Source organism: Poecile atricapillus, chromosome Z (genome assembly GCF_030490865.1).
Source record: "Poecile atricapillus isolate bPoeAtr1 chromosome Z, bPoeAtr1.hap1, whole genome shotgun sequence".
Classification (NCBI taxonomy): domain Eukaryota; kingdom Metazoa; phylum Chordata; class Aves; order Passeriformes; family Paridae; genus Poecile; species Poecile atricapillus.
In genome coordinates, this window is record NC_081289.1 from 136,666,219 (window position 1) to 136,683,510 (window position 17,292).

Below are 17,292 nucleotides of genomic sequence, written 5' to 3' on the forward strand. Positions count from 1 at the left end.
AAAGATGGAGGACAGAGAAAGAGAGACAGCACATTACTCAGAGGTCCAGCAGCAATTCAGGACATTAGCACATGCACATGGAGACAGGTGGAGACCACTGCCTGGCAAAACAGGGCATGAGCTTGGGTGCCCTTGTGGCTGCAGGCACAGAGGCAGCAGGTCTGGGGTGCAAGCACCTGGCATGGGGTGCTGTAAGATCAGCAGCCCACACTGCCCTCTCTGGAGACACAGTGTAGATTTGGGACTGGAGGGACATGCTCTTAGGTCTTCCTGCAGCATCCAGATACAATTTTATCCTGGTCTGTGGCTGTAGGAAATGGTGGTACTACAAGGAGCAGCCACAGCTACAGGGAACTGTAGATGCTCCAGACTAGCAGGTCCTGGAGGATGGGTACCTACCATTGACAGGCCGTATGCCCATGCTGCTCAGGGGACCAGAGCTGCTGGTCTCACTGCCACTTCTCCAGTGTGAATCTGCATGGCCTCGTACTCTGCTCATGGACATGCCACCCACTGAGAGGGGCGGCAGGGAAGCACTGTGGAGTCGGTATTCAGAGAGTGGTGGGCTTGGCTCCAGCGGGACCTCCTTCTTGGGAATCAGTTTGGGGTTCTCCTTTTGCCTCAGGGTGTCAGCTTTGGTGGCTTTGGAGGGCTGCATGGCACTGACAGCAGGGGACGACCTCGTGGGAAGCAGGTTAGCAGAGATGGGGCAGGACCTGCTTCTGGGGGGCTGGCTGTCTTCAGCTCTCTCTGTGGTGGGCGAGGAAGAGGAGTCCACGCTTTGGAAGAAAGGCACGTTGCATCGCACAGGGGAGTAACTGCCCAGCGGGGATGGACGCGTTGTTTCGGGGCCAGGCTTCTTGATGCCCCCATCACCGCGCGAGGCAGCTCCGTCTGCTGAGCGCTGGGTCACGAGCGTGCCATGGGCCTGGCTCCCCGCCACCGCCGCCTGCTCTGCCGAGGTGGCCAAGGCTGAGGACTGGGAACTGGAGATCTGCTGGCTGGCAGGCCGGCTGCTGGACAAGCTGTAGAGCTGGGAAAGGCTGGAGGCAAAATGGCTGTGCAGGGCACGTGCCTTGGGTGGCTTGCTGAAATGGTGCTGAAAAACAAAGGGCTGGATGGGCAGAGTCGTGGGACGCTGGTCCTTGCTGTAGCGTACCACAGGCTTGCTGTCTGTGCCACCACCTTCAGGGAGAGAAAGGGGAAGAAAGTGTGAGGATGGGCAGAGCAAAAATTATCCTCAACCAAGCAGAATACAGGCAAAAGGGAAAGTGTCCTCTGTTGCAGGAGGAAGAGGATGAGCTAGAGACCAGTTACAGAGTGGTTCAAGTCTGAACTGGTTACACATATCAAGAGCTGTCAAGATAAAAGATATGTGGCCCCAAGTGCAGAGTTTCCAGCTGTCTGGAAGACCAGAGCACTGCACCAGTATCTTGTTTGTCTTGGCTCATCAGCTTCACATCCTTTCCCAACCTCTTTCCCCCTGCACAGCACAAAGCCACGGGGTCAGGTGCCTGCTCTCGAGCTGCCTCTGCCCAAGCAATATCGCAAAGTCAAGGCACAATACTTTGTGATACAGATTTCTCATCCCAAAGGCTGTCCCCTCCCACATGCACTGTGGACTCGCACAGCCCAGCACAAGCATTACATGCAACAGCACTGCAGCTCTGCATCCCACATCACAACATATTGGTGCTCTTTCCTCCCTTTCTCCCTCCCTCTCCTCTTCCTTGTGACTGTCCCCACTTCGGAACACAGAGCTTCCTTCATTCCCCTGCCTCTACCAGACCTAAACAGGACATTCCCAACATCCCGCCTCCAACCCTAGAAGGTGCCAGTCTGCTCCAGCAAATGATGTACTAGGATGTGCTGAGGGAGTGTGGTGGGCTGATCCACACGTGTATGTGCCTCCCGCTCCTGACGGAGCCACAGATATCCTGAGGGACACATCTGAAGTGTGACACACTGTGTGTTCAGTGCAAAACACAGACAGCACTGGGTGTATATGTGGGGCTGACTGAGATTCCTGGTGTTTATCTGCTGCCTGTGGGGTGTTCCAGACCTTTCTCCCTGTAGCCAGCTTTTAGCAGGGCTTGATTTCCCTCTAGCCCCTCATAGAGCCTCTAGGCTTGCATGCTGCTCTGGTCTGGAGCAAGGCAGACATGCCTCCATCTCCAGCTGCAGGCAGAAGCCTCCTGCACAGCCCTGATGACTGTCTTGCTGTCACAGTGCAGAAGGAAGGACTCCATCAGGGTGCTGGGCAGCAGCTGCTGGGATATGTTAACCTGAAAGCTCCTGCCTGCCCCCTTTTCCCTGAGGAGAGCCTGCTCCTCCCAAACCCTCCCTCTGAAGCTAATAGGGCTGCTGCCATGCTGCCCTCTCCCAGCAGAGACCTGCCTCCACTGCCATCCCACACCAAGCAAACATTCAAGGCTCAAAAAACAATAAACAGGACAATAACTAGAAAACTTTTGCCCCACAGGCCAAAATCTCTCCCACCTCTGCCATGGCAGTAAACTACACGTTCTTACCTCCTGCCAGAAATTTTCAGAACATTAAGTGGAGACAGTCTGTTAAGGCATCACAATTTCTTAACATAGTAGGGGCTATTTACTGCAGTGGTCTGGTTAGAGGCATTTTAGAAGGGCTTTTATCTGTGAAACAGGTATAATACCTGCCTAAGGCAGAGACAGAGGTCTCCCACAATGCTGGAGAAATGGCCATACTTCCAAAGGGAGTGTCAGACAGCCTCCTCACAAGCACAAGTGACAGCAACATCAAGGTGGAAAACAACTCACATATTACAGGCTTCCCTACAGAGTTAACCGTGACAGTGGCTCTCCCTGGGAACCTTTGCTGCAATCCACAGCACTGTGGAGGATGTGAACAGGATATTCCAGCAGAGACATACAGATTAGACTCTGCAGGACTCACATAGTTAGGACTCACACTAGCAGAAACTGTGTGAGCTTCTTGGGCCTGCATGGAAAGGAGACTGCTGGCTATGCCTCTTCCCTTTCCACACCTGCCCCACCTAACTCCAAAAAAGAAAGGCTGTGACTATGACCCTGCTGAGCATCTTCACATCTCTGTCTTAGGTAAGGGCAGGTGTTTCTCATGGAAAAGCACAGTATATACCCTGGAAGGGATAGAACCCTTCAAGCTGCACGGACTCTCTCAGTATCAATGCTATGTCCTTGCTAACATGACATAAGTTTCACCAAAACCTTGGGAGGCTTTAGAAACACAAGGACAAGACATTTGAACTGATACGAGACTGATGGCTTCTGTGACAAAGCACAGCAAGGCTCTGTCCCAGGGACTGGCAGACCAGAAACCAAACTGCCCTGGCACTGGTCTTTTATCACCATGCAGGTTTCCCTGCTGCTCCCCTCATATCCCAATGAGCTGCCTTCCTTTTTACTTCTCCCTTCTCCCTAGTTTGGCTCCTTACCGTCTGCTCGGGCTCTAACATCTTTTTGTCCGTGGCCACTGGCAGAGCCACCCGAGAAGCTGGCATCTGCCTCCATCAGCAGGGAGAGAGAGGCTTGCTCACCTGCCCCATGCCCACTGGGGACCTTCTCACTGGACACCGAGTCTTTGGTGGAACACAAAGCCTGGCTGTCCCCAAAAGCATGATTCATACAGAAGCCCTCGCAGCTCCGGTTCAGCCCATGGATGAAGGGCATGGGTGGAAGACTCTGGCTGCGCCGAGCTCTTTCTTCAAGGAAGGTTGGGCAATCCCGCTGAGTCTCAGGGATAGGAGAGAACTCCAGGGAAGAATCACCACTAGAGCGGAGCGGTGGGGAGGTGCCGTTCTTTTTCCGTCCTTTAGCCAGTTCAGCGAACGATGTCACCCTCTTGGGGGGAGAGCTCTGAATGGGTATTGCTGGACTTTCACTCAGCTTGACTGGACAGCTCACCATGCGCTCCAAGGAGCCCAGCCTGCTGCCAGGACTCCTGTCCAAGTTCTGATCATAGCTCCTGGAGCGCTGCCGGCTTGTGTTGAGGTTCGGTGGTGACACATTGACATAGACCTGACCCTCAATCATGTTCTGGCTGGATTCTCCCTTTGGCTCCTCTTCACTGCACTCTACATTGCCTTCTTGTCTCAGGTCAGGCCTTCTGAACAGATAGTATTCTGTGGGCTGGGCTGGGCTACCCTTGGTCTGGTCTTCTGAGCAGCTAGTTATGGAAGATCCTGCAGGGCTGGGGGATGACTGGGAAGACAAATCACACGTGACTAACTTATAGTAATTCTGAGTAGCCACAACAAGCCGTGCTTGGCTCTGGAAGCAGGCAGTGAGGTCTGAGCTCTCTGATGTGCAAGGCTCACAGTGGAGGTGGTAGGAGTTGCAGTTAGCATCAAGGACAGGTGAGGAGGAGTGTTGACACCCACACACCTTCCCCGAACTTTCTGGGTTATGCGACTCACAAGACATCTTGGATTCAGTGGGTGATGAATGTAAATCCAGGTAAAAAGCTCCTGTGTCTGAGTGGCTGCAGAAGGAAGAGTCACAGGACAGGTTAGCTGAATTCAGGTTGGATTGAGACTGACCGTTCATTTTGTTGTAGAGAGCACTGAAGTTCACCAGGACCCCATCAGAACTGTTGCAAGAAGAGTCACTGATGTAGCCCATCTGTTGGTCAATCACTTCAGACTGACTTGATGAACTGTAGCAGCGACAGTGCTGGATCTCTGAGCTGGAACAACTGCATGTCCTGTGCAGGGCATCCTGATTCCTCAGCGGTTCACCCGTGTTCTGGTTCCACTCCTGGTCACCACTGTCGAAGGAGAAGTTGGAAGAGCTGCCACGATGGCAGCTGCATTCATCCAGCTCCATGCGTTCCGAGGCCTGATGGCACCTGTTTGCATTGTTCCTCTTCTGGATGTCATTACTGCTGAGTTTGTCCTCTTGCCCGTCCACCACACCAGACCGGCTGGCCATGTTCCAGGATTTCACAATGTGGTTGGAGTCGTGGAGGTGGAAAGGGGGCAAGGCCAGATCCTGCAGGTTGAAGGGCGGTTTGCCATCGACAAGCGAGTTGTGAAGGTGGAAAGATTTCTGACCCAAGTCATCCCCAAAAATACTGAGGTCATCACCCTCACTCAGCAGGAAAGGGTTGTGTCGCTTACTGACACTAGGGACAATCAGATCCCTTGCTTTTCTTTCTTTGTTGTCTGAGGCCTCTGCTGAGGCTTCAGAGGTCTGGAGAAAGCTGCTGTACACCAAGGAGTCAGTCTGTGAGAGGTCTCTGTCTGGAAGGGCAGAGGTCCGTGTAGTGCTGAGCTCTGGCTGGCAGAAGGGGTTGGTCCTTTTGCTCACGGAGCAGCACTGTCTGTCGGGGACCTGGCAATGCACCAGGGGAATGTGATGGACAATCAGCGTCTCACCAGTCAGTTTGGGTGGACTATCCATGGTGAGGAAGACTCTTCAGGGCATCAGTGGAGCTGGTACCACCCATGAACAGGTAGGGCTGCACATGAGAGGCAGGGAAGACACTTCTCATGAGGGAATTCAGATACCTACAGAGAGACAAAATCACAAAGGAAGTCACCTCTCGGGAAAGGCAGTGACTATTTAAAACAATCCTTGGTTTGACTGAAGATTTTATATGCTGACAAGGATCAAATGGACTGGTTCTTTGTCAGCACAAGTACCTGAGCACGAGGTCCTTCTTCTGGGAAACAACCAACCACAATGTAAAACAAACACGTCACCCTCCATGCAGGCTCCTGGGACAACACTTGTGATTCCACCTGACCCCTCTCAAAGTTATCTGAAGAGAGTAACTGATTTCAGTCAAGTGGCCAAAGGGCTGTACAGGATTTGGGCCAAACAAAGACCTCACTGCAGATGGCACTGTGTGCTCACAGGAAAACAGCATAGGGTCTGAAGTGAAGCACTGCACCCTGGTGAGAGCAGTCTATCTTCTCACAATGGATTGAACACCTTTGCTTCCTTTTCGATACATTAAACTTTCCTTTAAGAACCAACCATGGCAAGGTCTTGCAACAGACATACACACACGTCCAGGAAGAGACTGGGAAGCAGGAGCAGACTGGAACAGAAAAACAGCAACAGTAATTCCTCTCCAAAATCCAGGAGATCCCACAAGGTCCTGAGCCCTTTTAATGGTGCCAGGGGAACATGCCAAAGTATGCAACTACTTAGGTACACAAGGGTCTCTCCAGTGAAGAGGAGGGGATGACTTCAGTGGGGCCACAGGGCCATAGGTCAAATAGGTAACATACAGCACACTGGCTTTTGCTGACCTTTTGCTGATGGTGAAACCTCAGCTCAGACTGGTCCTCACTGTAGTCTGGGAGGGGATCATATCTCTCTGCCACATTATCCGTGGCATTTACCTGCTGCACTTCACAACAGGGTGACTGCCACAGCCCCAGGAGCCATACAGGCAGGGCACTGCACAGGAAGGGCACCAAAAACCCCACTCTCCCTGTGTTCAGTAAATAGCAGGTTCTTATGGAGCCAGAGGAATAACAAAATGGTTTGGGGCTGAAGGAACCTTAAAGAACATCTTGTTCCAACTTCCTGCCACGGGCAGGGACATCTTCCCTAGGACCAGGCTGCTCAAAGCCCCATCCAATCTGCCCTTGAGCACTCCCAGGGATGGGGCAGCAACAATTTCTCTGAGTAATCCATTCCAGTGCCACTCCACCCTCACATCTAATCTAATCTAAACATGCCATCTTTCAGTTTAAAGCTTTTCCTCCCTGTCCTGTCACTCTCTGCTTGTGTCAAAAGCCTCTCTTCATCTTTCTTGTAGATGTTCACCAGTGTTTGATATACAAGAGCAAAGGACAAACCCATTTCTTCCTCCTCACCTAACCCAGAGGTCAAGCCTACAAGCACCTCCAGCACAAGTCTGGAGGGTGTTTTCCTCTTGCCTTTCTTTCTACAGATCAAATAATCCAACACAGGCAAGTGCAAGGGCAGGCAGCTAAGGCAGCAAGGAGAGGGAGAAACCACAAAAGACTGATCCAGGATGAGTCTGAGAGATTTAAAAATTACCTAATGCTCTCACAGATCTACCACTTGTTCTGAAAACCTTGGCCCAAGCACCCTTGATCAGCACTCACATTCCATAACTCATTCAGGCATTCTCAGCGATCACTGCACCCTGAAAATTGCATCCTGGGATCCCTCTCTGGACTCCAGGGCCCCCACCACTGACTTTCAGACCCCAAAAAGTGGTATTCACAGTGGCTTTTTTCTACCTTACCCCAGCATTTGTGACTGTGGGGTGATAATGGATTTGAAGCAGACCTGCAAAGGCACGTGGGAGCACAGGAGGGAAAGTGAGAAATGTGGGTTAAAGGAAGATATAACAAGAGCGTGAGCAATAAGACATCTACACAGAAACATCAGCAACTTCACTTCTTTCAGTCTCAAGGTGTAAGAATAGCAATTAGAAGATAATAAAAATGATCAAAAGAAGTACTTTCCTCCCACGCACAGTAATGCTTCTCACAGACACAGGATGATGCTGACAGGAAATAAAAATACAAAGATGGAAACAGAGATAATGTTTGCAGCAAACACACAATAATACAAAAGTTAATGCTATCACCAGTGTCAGAGAACAGACAGGCCTTCTGGTAGATGCTACCAGAGACTTACAAGGCCAGGACACTCACCTACATGTCATGGACCACTTGAACCAGGCGGTGGACATATAACTGGACTACTAATGGTGCAACCCTAAACTCTCCCTCACCTGTAGTCTCCTTAAAACCTCCATCAGTGTTTATACCCCTTTCAGTGACTTCTCTGTTGTACAAGCCTTTGGCTACTTTTCCACAGCTGCTGCCACAGAGGCTCATCTCTACTCAGCTGAAATCCTGGGGGGGAAGATTTTCTTCATCAAGGATTCCTAAGATCCCATTGCTCAAGAGCCACAGTGGATAACAGCAGCTCCTGACCCTGAGCCAACAGCACACACACATTCACACACACACACACACACACACTCACTGGAGTGGCCCAAATTTGGGCTTTGTGCACCACTGATGGCACAGCAGGAGCTGTGAGATTATCTGCGTTTATTTCTATTGAACTGAGCAGAAGCTTATCCTGTCTTCCTGCCCCCAACTCACAAGCATTTTGGGTAAAAAGCTGGTCCCCCAGTGCCTATCTAGTCATGTAGCCCACCCCACCATTGTTACTGCTCTTGTATCTGACTGGAACGCCCAGATCACATCTCTCCACCAGGCTTTGCTGTATTTCAAGTGCTGCAACAATGCAACTACCTGAGAAGCATAATTTTGAGGATACAGACAATGATGGCAGCACACTTCACTGCTGAAGCACCAGGCTCTGCTGCCTCTGGGAAATGGCTGCTTGGGGCAGGCTCCCAGCACCAGCACCCATCTGCTGACAAGCCCCGCTGAGCAGCACACAATTCACGTCAGCACAGAAGCTGCTGTGGGAGGACGAGGCTCACACAGACACACTTTGACATTTGACAGCAAAATGTCAGAGCTGACACGCAGCCATTTCCCATCTGTCTCTCCGGTGCTCTGGCCGCAACACAGAGCTCTGCCCAGCTCTCTGGCTCCAGCAGCAGCACAGCCTCCCCAGGCGGGCTGTGATTCACTGGCCACCAGAGATGCTGCAGCAGACGGATGCCCATCCTGCCTGCACCCACGACCTGCTCCCAGTGCCAGGCTCTGAGGTGCAGGATCACGGGTGACATGCAGACAGCTCCTGCCAGGAGACATTCTGATGGCTTCTCTGGGGATAGGCGTGACATTTTGTGCCATAGCTACTCCTTTTCTCTCCCTTGCAACCTCTCCTGACTTCCTCTGGACTTAGGGGTGCAGGGAGGCTGGCAATGGCACTGCCAGCACAAGGATTATTCAGTTCCCGACACCAGAGTATCCTCCCTGGCCTCAGCATTAGCTGACCCTTCCCTATTCTGGAAGACTGTAGAAGTATCCTTCCTCTTCCTACTTGGGGTCTACTACACTGGGTCTGACACTGGGCAATAAAATGCAGCAAGCAGACCAGTTTCAGATTGTGCTGGTTTTAGTGAGCTCTCTGCAAAGCCCTCACTCCCCTTTTGTAACAGGAAATTTTCAAATGTGGATAGGCAGTTCATACATGAACATTTTTTGCCAAATCAGTTTATTCTTACCGTTGTGCTGAATCCTGCTCAGTGCTACACACTCAAGAGCAAACACAGCATCCAGGACTGAGTCCTGCCTAGAATGGTGCGTAATGGCAGTGCAAGGCAGGGAGACATGACCACTCCAGACATGTCTGCACATCAGCCATCTTATTTTCAAATGTCAGAATTCTTGCCTTCTCCATACTGACACCATCTGCTGCAACATGGCAGATATGGGTTGTTTATTCAGGGAGCTCTTCCTTGAGGTGCCAAGGGTTACCCAGAGAAGGTGGGGACCACACTGTGGATGCTTCATTCCAAACAGGATAATACACAGCAGGAAGAACGGCTTTTTGTGAGACACCTGCATTTGGTATGGAATTGCTCATGAATGATTGTACCCCCGGAAATAAACAACACAACAAAACTCATTAGCTGCAGCAAAGCCCTAGGTAAAAAGCTGATAGATGCTCAGCTCTAGGTGGGTGCTCAGCAAGAAAGGATGCTTCAGCACCGATCTGAGAGCTGCCTATCAGGTTATGTCTGAGCTTTAGAGAGGAGGCAGCATGCTGCAAGTAACAGGAGCATGCAGAATCCTTTGGGCTCTGCACTCCATGCCTCTTAAGTCCTTGCTGACCACTACACTGAGGCCCTCAAATCCCTCTCCTGTCATACCCCTAAGACTGAGGACACTGTGCTAATTCAAAGGTGGTCAGTGCAGTTTCAGGGCTCCTCGGCCTTGGGTACCAACTCCTGCCTCTGCAGCACTGCTGAGAAGATGCAGCAGCAACCAGACCTTACTGCAATTGCCTCCAAGGGCTGATGTGTGGTGGCTGCACAAGTCCAGGCATACTCTAATATTTGTTATGGCTCCAACCAGGATTTTGGAGTTCTAGAGCTGAACACTTGATAGCCTGCTCTGCTCAGCGCTGTCCCGTGCACACACATGGGGTGACAGCATTCAGCTCACAGTAACACAGGCTTCCTCATAAAATGTAATGCACTGGAGAAGGCACGCAAAGATAAGAGAGACAAATGTGATTTTAATGTAAAAAGACTGCACATAGAGCACAGAGGATGAGCAAGTAGGTGCAATATCATCCGAACTGTCAGCTGGAGGCAATGCTGGCTTTTTTGGAGGATGGCTTTTCAGAACAGATTACTGTTTCTACAAACCTCAGTCACTTCATCCATGAAACTGAGTGTCCAAAGGAAACCTTTAACTGTGAGGGTTATTGCTGACTCCTTCTGTACAGCTGTGGTTTCACTGCTATCATCACCTTCTTCAGAGAGTCCAAAATTCATCATGTCGTTCCAGGGTGAAATATGTAAAAATTAAACACTAGTTTCATGGAAGAAGCAGAAAAAAACCTTTTGTATTCAAGATGCTTGTTCTTTGAGTGCTGTTCCATGTGAACCCCTGACTCCTACAGTGCATTTGCACTAACATGCCTGAAGGAACCACACAGCCCTACAAAACAAGCAGAAGTGCTGCAAAAAGCAATGGTTTGTGTTTATCTTGCAGATAAAGGCACAATACAGACATCTCCTTTTTTCTCCACTGGGAGAGATATTTTCAGTTTTCTCCCTGTACGTGTACCTCCAGGTCAAAGGGCTGGGATATTAATCCAAACTGAAAGCCACCCTTCAGGCAGTGTGGGGGACTTCAGGGCTCACTGTATCCAGCACCAACACCACAGTTCATCACTGCCCCAGCTAGGCCACTCCAAAAGCTGCCAGAAAGCTCTGGATTGTTTTAAACAAAAATTTATTCAGAAAAGATCCAGAAAACTGGAGGGCATTCAGGGAGCAGCATCAGAAAAGAGGATGAGTGGTTCAGGGTGAGCGGCCTGGGGATGGGTCTGAACCATAGGACTATGTAAGCAGAGGGTGGAGGTGAGGAAGCCTGTAAGTTGTTGCAGGATGAGTCTAGTTAGTGGTATTTGTTTGGACACCTGTTTCTCTCTTGCCAGCTAATAGAGCTCTTCAAATTCACACCTTCATTAAATGCTTTATTAAATCATCCAGTGTGTTTAATGGGAAAAAAAAATGTATAAAAGGAAATGCTAATTGTTTGACTCATCCTAAACCTCCAGCTCTTACCCTGCCTCAGGGGACAGGGAGCATAGTCAGGGTGGTCTGCATGCTCCCAGAGTGAATATTCCACACTTTATGTTTAAAGGGAGCTGCAGAAAAATATAAAAGCTAAATACTTCTTAAACTTCTGCCTCTGCTCAGGCTGATTCCTCTTGTAATGCTGCGCAGTGATTCCTGAAAAGACCACTTCCCTTTTCCTTCCACAAAGCCCTGCCTTGGCCAGGGCTTTTTCCAGTGGTTTCCAGGACAGCCTGACTAAGCCCATGATTAATGTATCATTACATCCCAGAACTATATAGGATTATGATGTGCTCTAAATGGAAACCACAGCACGTGACAGTCAGTCACAGCCTTTGTGCTGCTGGCAGAAAGGAGCTGCATGGGCCAGGGGTTACCAGCACACACAGAACTAAGCAATGGGTGCAGTGTGTGTATTCCTGATGATGACATAAGCAGCAAGAGGCAGGTACTGCCTCCCAGCCAGAGGACAAGAAGCCCCAGCTGCTTTATGCACTTAAGAGTTACACAAGACATCAGAAATAGCTCAAGCAGCAGACCTATACCAGCTAACACAGGAGCCAGGACAGTGACCGAACCAGTTTCTCCCATTTCTGTGCTCCCTTGCTCTGTGACTCATCATCTGGCATGTGGCACTCGGCAAGAGCCATTTACAGGCCATGACTCAGAGCATCCACTGAGGTGCTCTGGGATGAAACCTGCTCCTCCTCCTCCTCCTGCCCCAGCCCCCAGCACATATGCTCTAATTACTTTATGCAAATCCACAGAGAAGAAAAATACTGATATTTCTAGCTGTTCATATCACACAGAAATTGCTGCTGAATTAAACTGCAGACACAGTAAATCCTTTCTTATCACAGACATTAGTAGCAGCAGCAGTAGCAGCAGGAGGGACTATGCTTGTATAGCATATTTTTCCTGAGCACTCTGAAAGCTTCCTGAAGATCTTACAACAGCAGAAATCACACAATTCCATTTCAAAGTGCTGATCTTCCTGGGTGCTGGAGCCTGGGTTTTGCAGGGTCACTAGAGCACTCAAGAACCCACACAGAAAGAAAGCAAATCCTATAAGCATATTAAATTTCTGGGCACACCCAGTATTCAAAGATAACAGGACTACCCCTCCCTAACTGTACAGCTTTGGTCAGGGCTTAGTGATCCTGACCTAATGGGTGGCTTCCCTGTCCATGTCAAGGGGGTTGTAACCAGATGACCTTTAAGGTCCCCCCCAACCCAAGGCATTGTATGCTTTTATGATTTGTGCAAAGCTGGGCTGTCAGCTGGCTGCCCCATCACCGTGCTCCTTCTACTGACCTTCCCAGCTGAGGACCACGAACCAGCAGCTGCAGCTGAGTGGTGACAAAACCACAGCCATCAGCTGTGGGTGAACCTGAGTCAAAGCCAGCAGAAATCTGGACGGAAGGTTTTCCCACCACCTTCTACGCCTGGGAGCTGTGAGCTCAAAACTCTCCACCACAACAGGCACAGGAGGCAGGGAATGGAGTGTTTGGCTGAGGGAATCAGGCATCAAACTCAGCTCAGTTTCAGGAATCAAGGTCAAGTCTCTGACCTGTGCTTGCACAGGGTGGCAAAACTGTTCCCCAAGTCTGTCATAGTGCAAAGGTGAATGGGCAACTGTTCTTATTCTGCTCTCACTGCAGGGGTGAAGCCTCCCGAGATGACATCAAGAATTGGAGAGGACATGATATTCTCAACAGCACTGGGGATTTCTGGGCTTGCTGGGGATCTGTAGCATCCCTGTAATTAGAATCACAGAATCATAGAATATGCTGAGTTGGAAGGAACCCATCAGGATTATTAAATCCAACTCCTGGCCTTGCACAGAGCATCCCAAGAATCACATCACTGCAGGGAGAAAAGGCTTGAAAGTAGAAATTTAGTGAGGAGGAAAAACAGAGTTGTTTTCACTCAAGATGACCTGGCAGCTGGGGGATGCTAAGAATATTCAGTGTGGGAAATTTAATGTGTTGTGTTTGCTTTGTGTTATTTTCTGTCTTCAGAATTTCTGTAGAAGACAACAGAATGCTGTGAATTACTTAAACCTCGTTCTTCACAGGCTTGGGCCTCCCTGCTGGAAAAAAAAGACGTAAGAAGCTTGGAGGTTATAGAAAGCACAGAATTGTGAAGGACTGCACATGGTCCTTTGAGATGTGGAGGCCAGGGAATGGGCCCACGTGCTTTTGGTCCTTGCTAAGATGGAATAAGCTGAGCAAGGTATGTGTGTCCCCATCTGGTTTTGAAACCTTCCAGCCAGTGAGGTGATGGGATTAATCTACTCTTTGCACTTCAGTGTGGATTGTGGTCACCTTGGTTACTTGCATCTATCAGTTCACACAACCTTGCACCACCCTTTGGAAAGACTCTCAAAGAGAAGTGACGAGTCACTTGCATTGGATTTTCTTCCCTAACCCTTACTGGAATCTGGCTTCAGGCAACATAGGCCAGACCATGCCAAAGCAGATGACCTACTTATCCAAAGCTTATGGGGAGGACAATTTCAGGAGCAATCTTCATCTGTACAGAAGAAAGCACACAAGACTAGCTCTACCTCAAATAGTCTTATATTCTCTACCACCATCATGACTTGGGGAAAAAGATGAGCTAAGTCCGAAAATGGGAAAGAAAGTCTGTCTTCACTGTGAACAAGATCTTGCTGCAGTACAGCTCAGCACACCCATAGACTCCAGCCAGTCTGTGGCTGCATATTTTCCCTATTGCTTCCTTTCTGTGCAGATTAAAACCAGCAATACACTTCTGTCCAGACTATGCACTGTAGGAATCACAGCTCCAAAACAATCCCTGTGAGAACAAAAACTCTCCCTGCAAGACAAAGCATTAGTGACCACTTGGAAACACCTTACGAATGATGAACTCAGACTTAAGATAACTCAGTAAAAAGAGGCTGTAAAATGATGTGTACTGTCTCTTCAGCCCAGAGTGCCACATATGTAGGAGTCACTCACTATCAAGTGAAAAACAAACATTTCTGAGATGGTGGATTGCAGATGTACAACCTCATGCAGCACAACAGCAGAAACAGAACAGCCAAAGTGGCTACAGGGGAGTCAAGTAAAACCACAGCCAGGCCAAGCTCTTGAAGTAACAAAATACCACCCTACAAGCCACTGTAAATAAAGCAGCTAGCGATGTCAAAAAGCGCCAGCAGGATTATTTTCAGACTGGAACACAGCAGTGCTGCATTGGTTTGCTGCCACATCCCAGTGAGCAGGAGAAACAGTGCAGGTGTGGAATTACCTAGGAGTGATGGACTTTGGATCTGCCAGGTAGCCTGCATCTGAAAAACTGTATTAAATGATGCAATCCTACACAGAATTTAATGCACACTGTGTGCACACAAATCAGGAGTGCCAAAATCAGGCACAAACAGAACACATCCCAGCAGCAGTCTGCTTTTACTCGATGTTCCTCTTCCACAGTGCACATCTAAATGGTTTTTCAATCAGCAGCTGTGAATAACAGCTGACTCCTGCTAAGGCTGCAGGAAACTTTAACCCTTCCTCGCTCTAGGCTGTTCTACCAAGACCAGAAGAAATGCCTGGATACACAGGAAGACATTTTCTGTATCTCCAAAGCAGGCAAACACAATGGTCTGGAGGCTGGCAACTCCCTGATTTGGGGATGACAGCATTGTACAAAGCAAAAAAGCTGAGTAGCCCAATAAAAGCAGCATCTGAGGAGTTAGTACACTAAATTTATCCTGCCCAACACATATAATATATAGGTATATGTATATGATTATGACATTATATTATATTATATTATATTATATTATATTATATTATATTATATTATATTATATTATATTATATTATATTATATTATATTATATTATATTATATTATATTATATTATATTATATTATATTATATTATATTATAATGGATATATCTAATAATACATAGAAATGCATTATATAGATTATATATATATGATAATAACACTGATACCCAAATGCTTTTAGACAACAGACTAGATTTTACAAACCCTTGAAGGCAATTGGAGGAAGAGATCATTTAGCACTGATATTTGAAAATTGAAATTGCCTGATTACTGTTAAGATCGTACATCTCTTGACCCTTTTTTTGGCCAGGTACCTGAAAAACAGGCCCTCTGCAATCATGTCTGAATCTCATTTCAGCAGTGTTCAGTGTGGGTAAAAATAAAAAAAGGCAGAATGATTCCTGGGATGATGAGACAAGAAGTGTCTGTTGTGGGAACAAGTCCTTGGGCCATCGTGAGACTACCCAGTCACAAGCAGCCTCCTTCATCTGGGAGTAGTTTACATTCCAGAGCAGGTTTCATAACCTGCCCATAGAAATTTAGGAGACTATACAATCATCCCTCAGTGTCCCTTTTGTTTTTTTGGAATTCTTGCAAATTCTTGGAGCTTGTAACTTCCTGAACCAGTGCCTTCCACACAAAATTACATGCCACACTAGTAGTTATCTGTCAGTGCTTTTGAACATAGGGATATTTAACTTCATTACTTGTCCTTGGGCTAGGGCAGGGAGAGGATCATATTTTCTACTCCATTTGCCAACCTTCAGTGCCAAGATTTTCATTGTGCTCAAGTACAAGAGTATTCCCAGATCCTTGGTCCGATTACCAACCTCTCTCCAAGTGTCCTCCTGATGTGTGGGTGTGTTTGTGTGTTTACATGGCTGGCAGCAAGGCAGAACCCAAGAGGATCTGGATGAAACCACAGCATCAGTTTATATAACAGAATATTTTCCATTCAGCAAAACTAACAAAAGGCAACCCAGAATCTTAATAAAATACTTATGAAGCAGACCAGGCACTCCTAATGATTACACATACTTTCCTTTTGGGAGGGAAACATATCCCTTGCAAAGGCTGGCAACCCAAACCAAGCTCAGTTTGTAAAGCTCTATTCAGGACAGTTTATTTTAGGATATCACTCCACAAGACAGCTCATGTGCTAATTAGGCTTGGAATGACTGGGCTCAACAGAGCATTAAGGGTAAACTAAATCTGATAACCCTGGATTAACCAAGGTCTTCTGCTGATGATGTTGGGCCACACAGACCTATTGACAAGGGAAAAAAAAAAAGAGAGCAAACAGGGATGATCCTTGACTCTGTACAGGGAGAGCAGTCAGAGTTCCAGGAGACCCACCAAGTCTGCTGAAAGGATGGCCAGGTTGGACAGAGCTTTGAGGAACCTGGTCTAGTGGAAAGTGTCCCTGTCCATGCAGGGACGCGGAATGAGATGGGAACTTCAGGGTCCTTTCCAACCCAAACTCTCCTATGATTCCATGAGCAGTCTGCTTTTAATCACTTCAAGGGTGTTTGAGAGAACTGAGGAGACACCTTAAGACTGCAGGCTCACAGATCTTCGCAGATAGGACACGTTCACATTTGAGCATCTTCTTTCTTGAAGCTGTTGCATCCTTTCTGCACCATTAGTCTCAGAGAAGGCAAGTAGCTGAGACAAACGTTTGCCTGTGTTAAGCCCTTGCACTGAGATGGGCCTTAACAAAACCAAAAGGTTTGAAAACTCTGCAACTTCTGAACATGTACTATAAATACACTGGGTAGTCTTATTCACAAGAATGCCAAGCCATTTGGGAATACTGCTGGGCTTTGAAGTTTGAAAGCAAGATCCACGGACTAATTAATCACAGTATGTGAAAAGTATTCATATTATCAGTTTCAAATAATCCTCCTTAATTTCCTGGAGTGCTTTCAAGTTAACTATCAGGGCACCTCATAAATCATTATTTTCTTTCTCTAGATTGTTCATTATTTCATATCACAAACCCTACAGTTTCCCATTTACCACAAGTAACTTCTGTTTTTTCAACCTCTCCTCTTAGGAAAGTTTTACAGGGACTTGATCAGTTTTCTAGACAGTTTTTCAATTCCTTCCAGCTGTGTTCATGCTTCTGAGCTGGGGTGACTAATTTCACAGTTTTCCAATTGGCAGAGGGATTAGAAGCTGTCAAATAATTTTCCATTCCATTTCTTATGTACCTAACAT

At 48.0% G+C, this 17,292-nt stretch overlaps 1 protein-coding gene across 8 annotated transcripts in view; it reads right to left on the reverse strand.

Moving 5' to 3' along the window:
- RUSC2 (RUN and SH3 domain containing 2) overlaps window positions 1–17,292 on the reverse strand; it is a 60,247-nt gene that overhangs the window by 11,844 nt on the left and 31,111 nt on the right. For 7 of the 8 annotated variants that reach the window (XM_058864570.1, XM_058864568.1, XM_058864567.1 and 4 more), the window contains 2 exons: window positions 3,455–5,527; window positions 400–1,185 (listed from right to left, as the gene is read on the reverse strand). In XM_058864570.1, the coding sequence (XP_058720553.1) occupies window positions 400–1,185; window positions 3,455–5,420 (2,752 nt within the window). In that variant the 5' untranslated portion in view covers window positions 5,421–5,527. The remainder of the gene's footprint in view (window positions 1–399; window positions 1,186–3,454; window positions 5,528–17,292) is intronic. The other variant, XM_058864572.1, reaches the window with a different exon arrangement.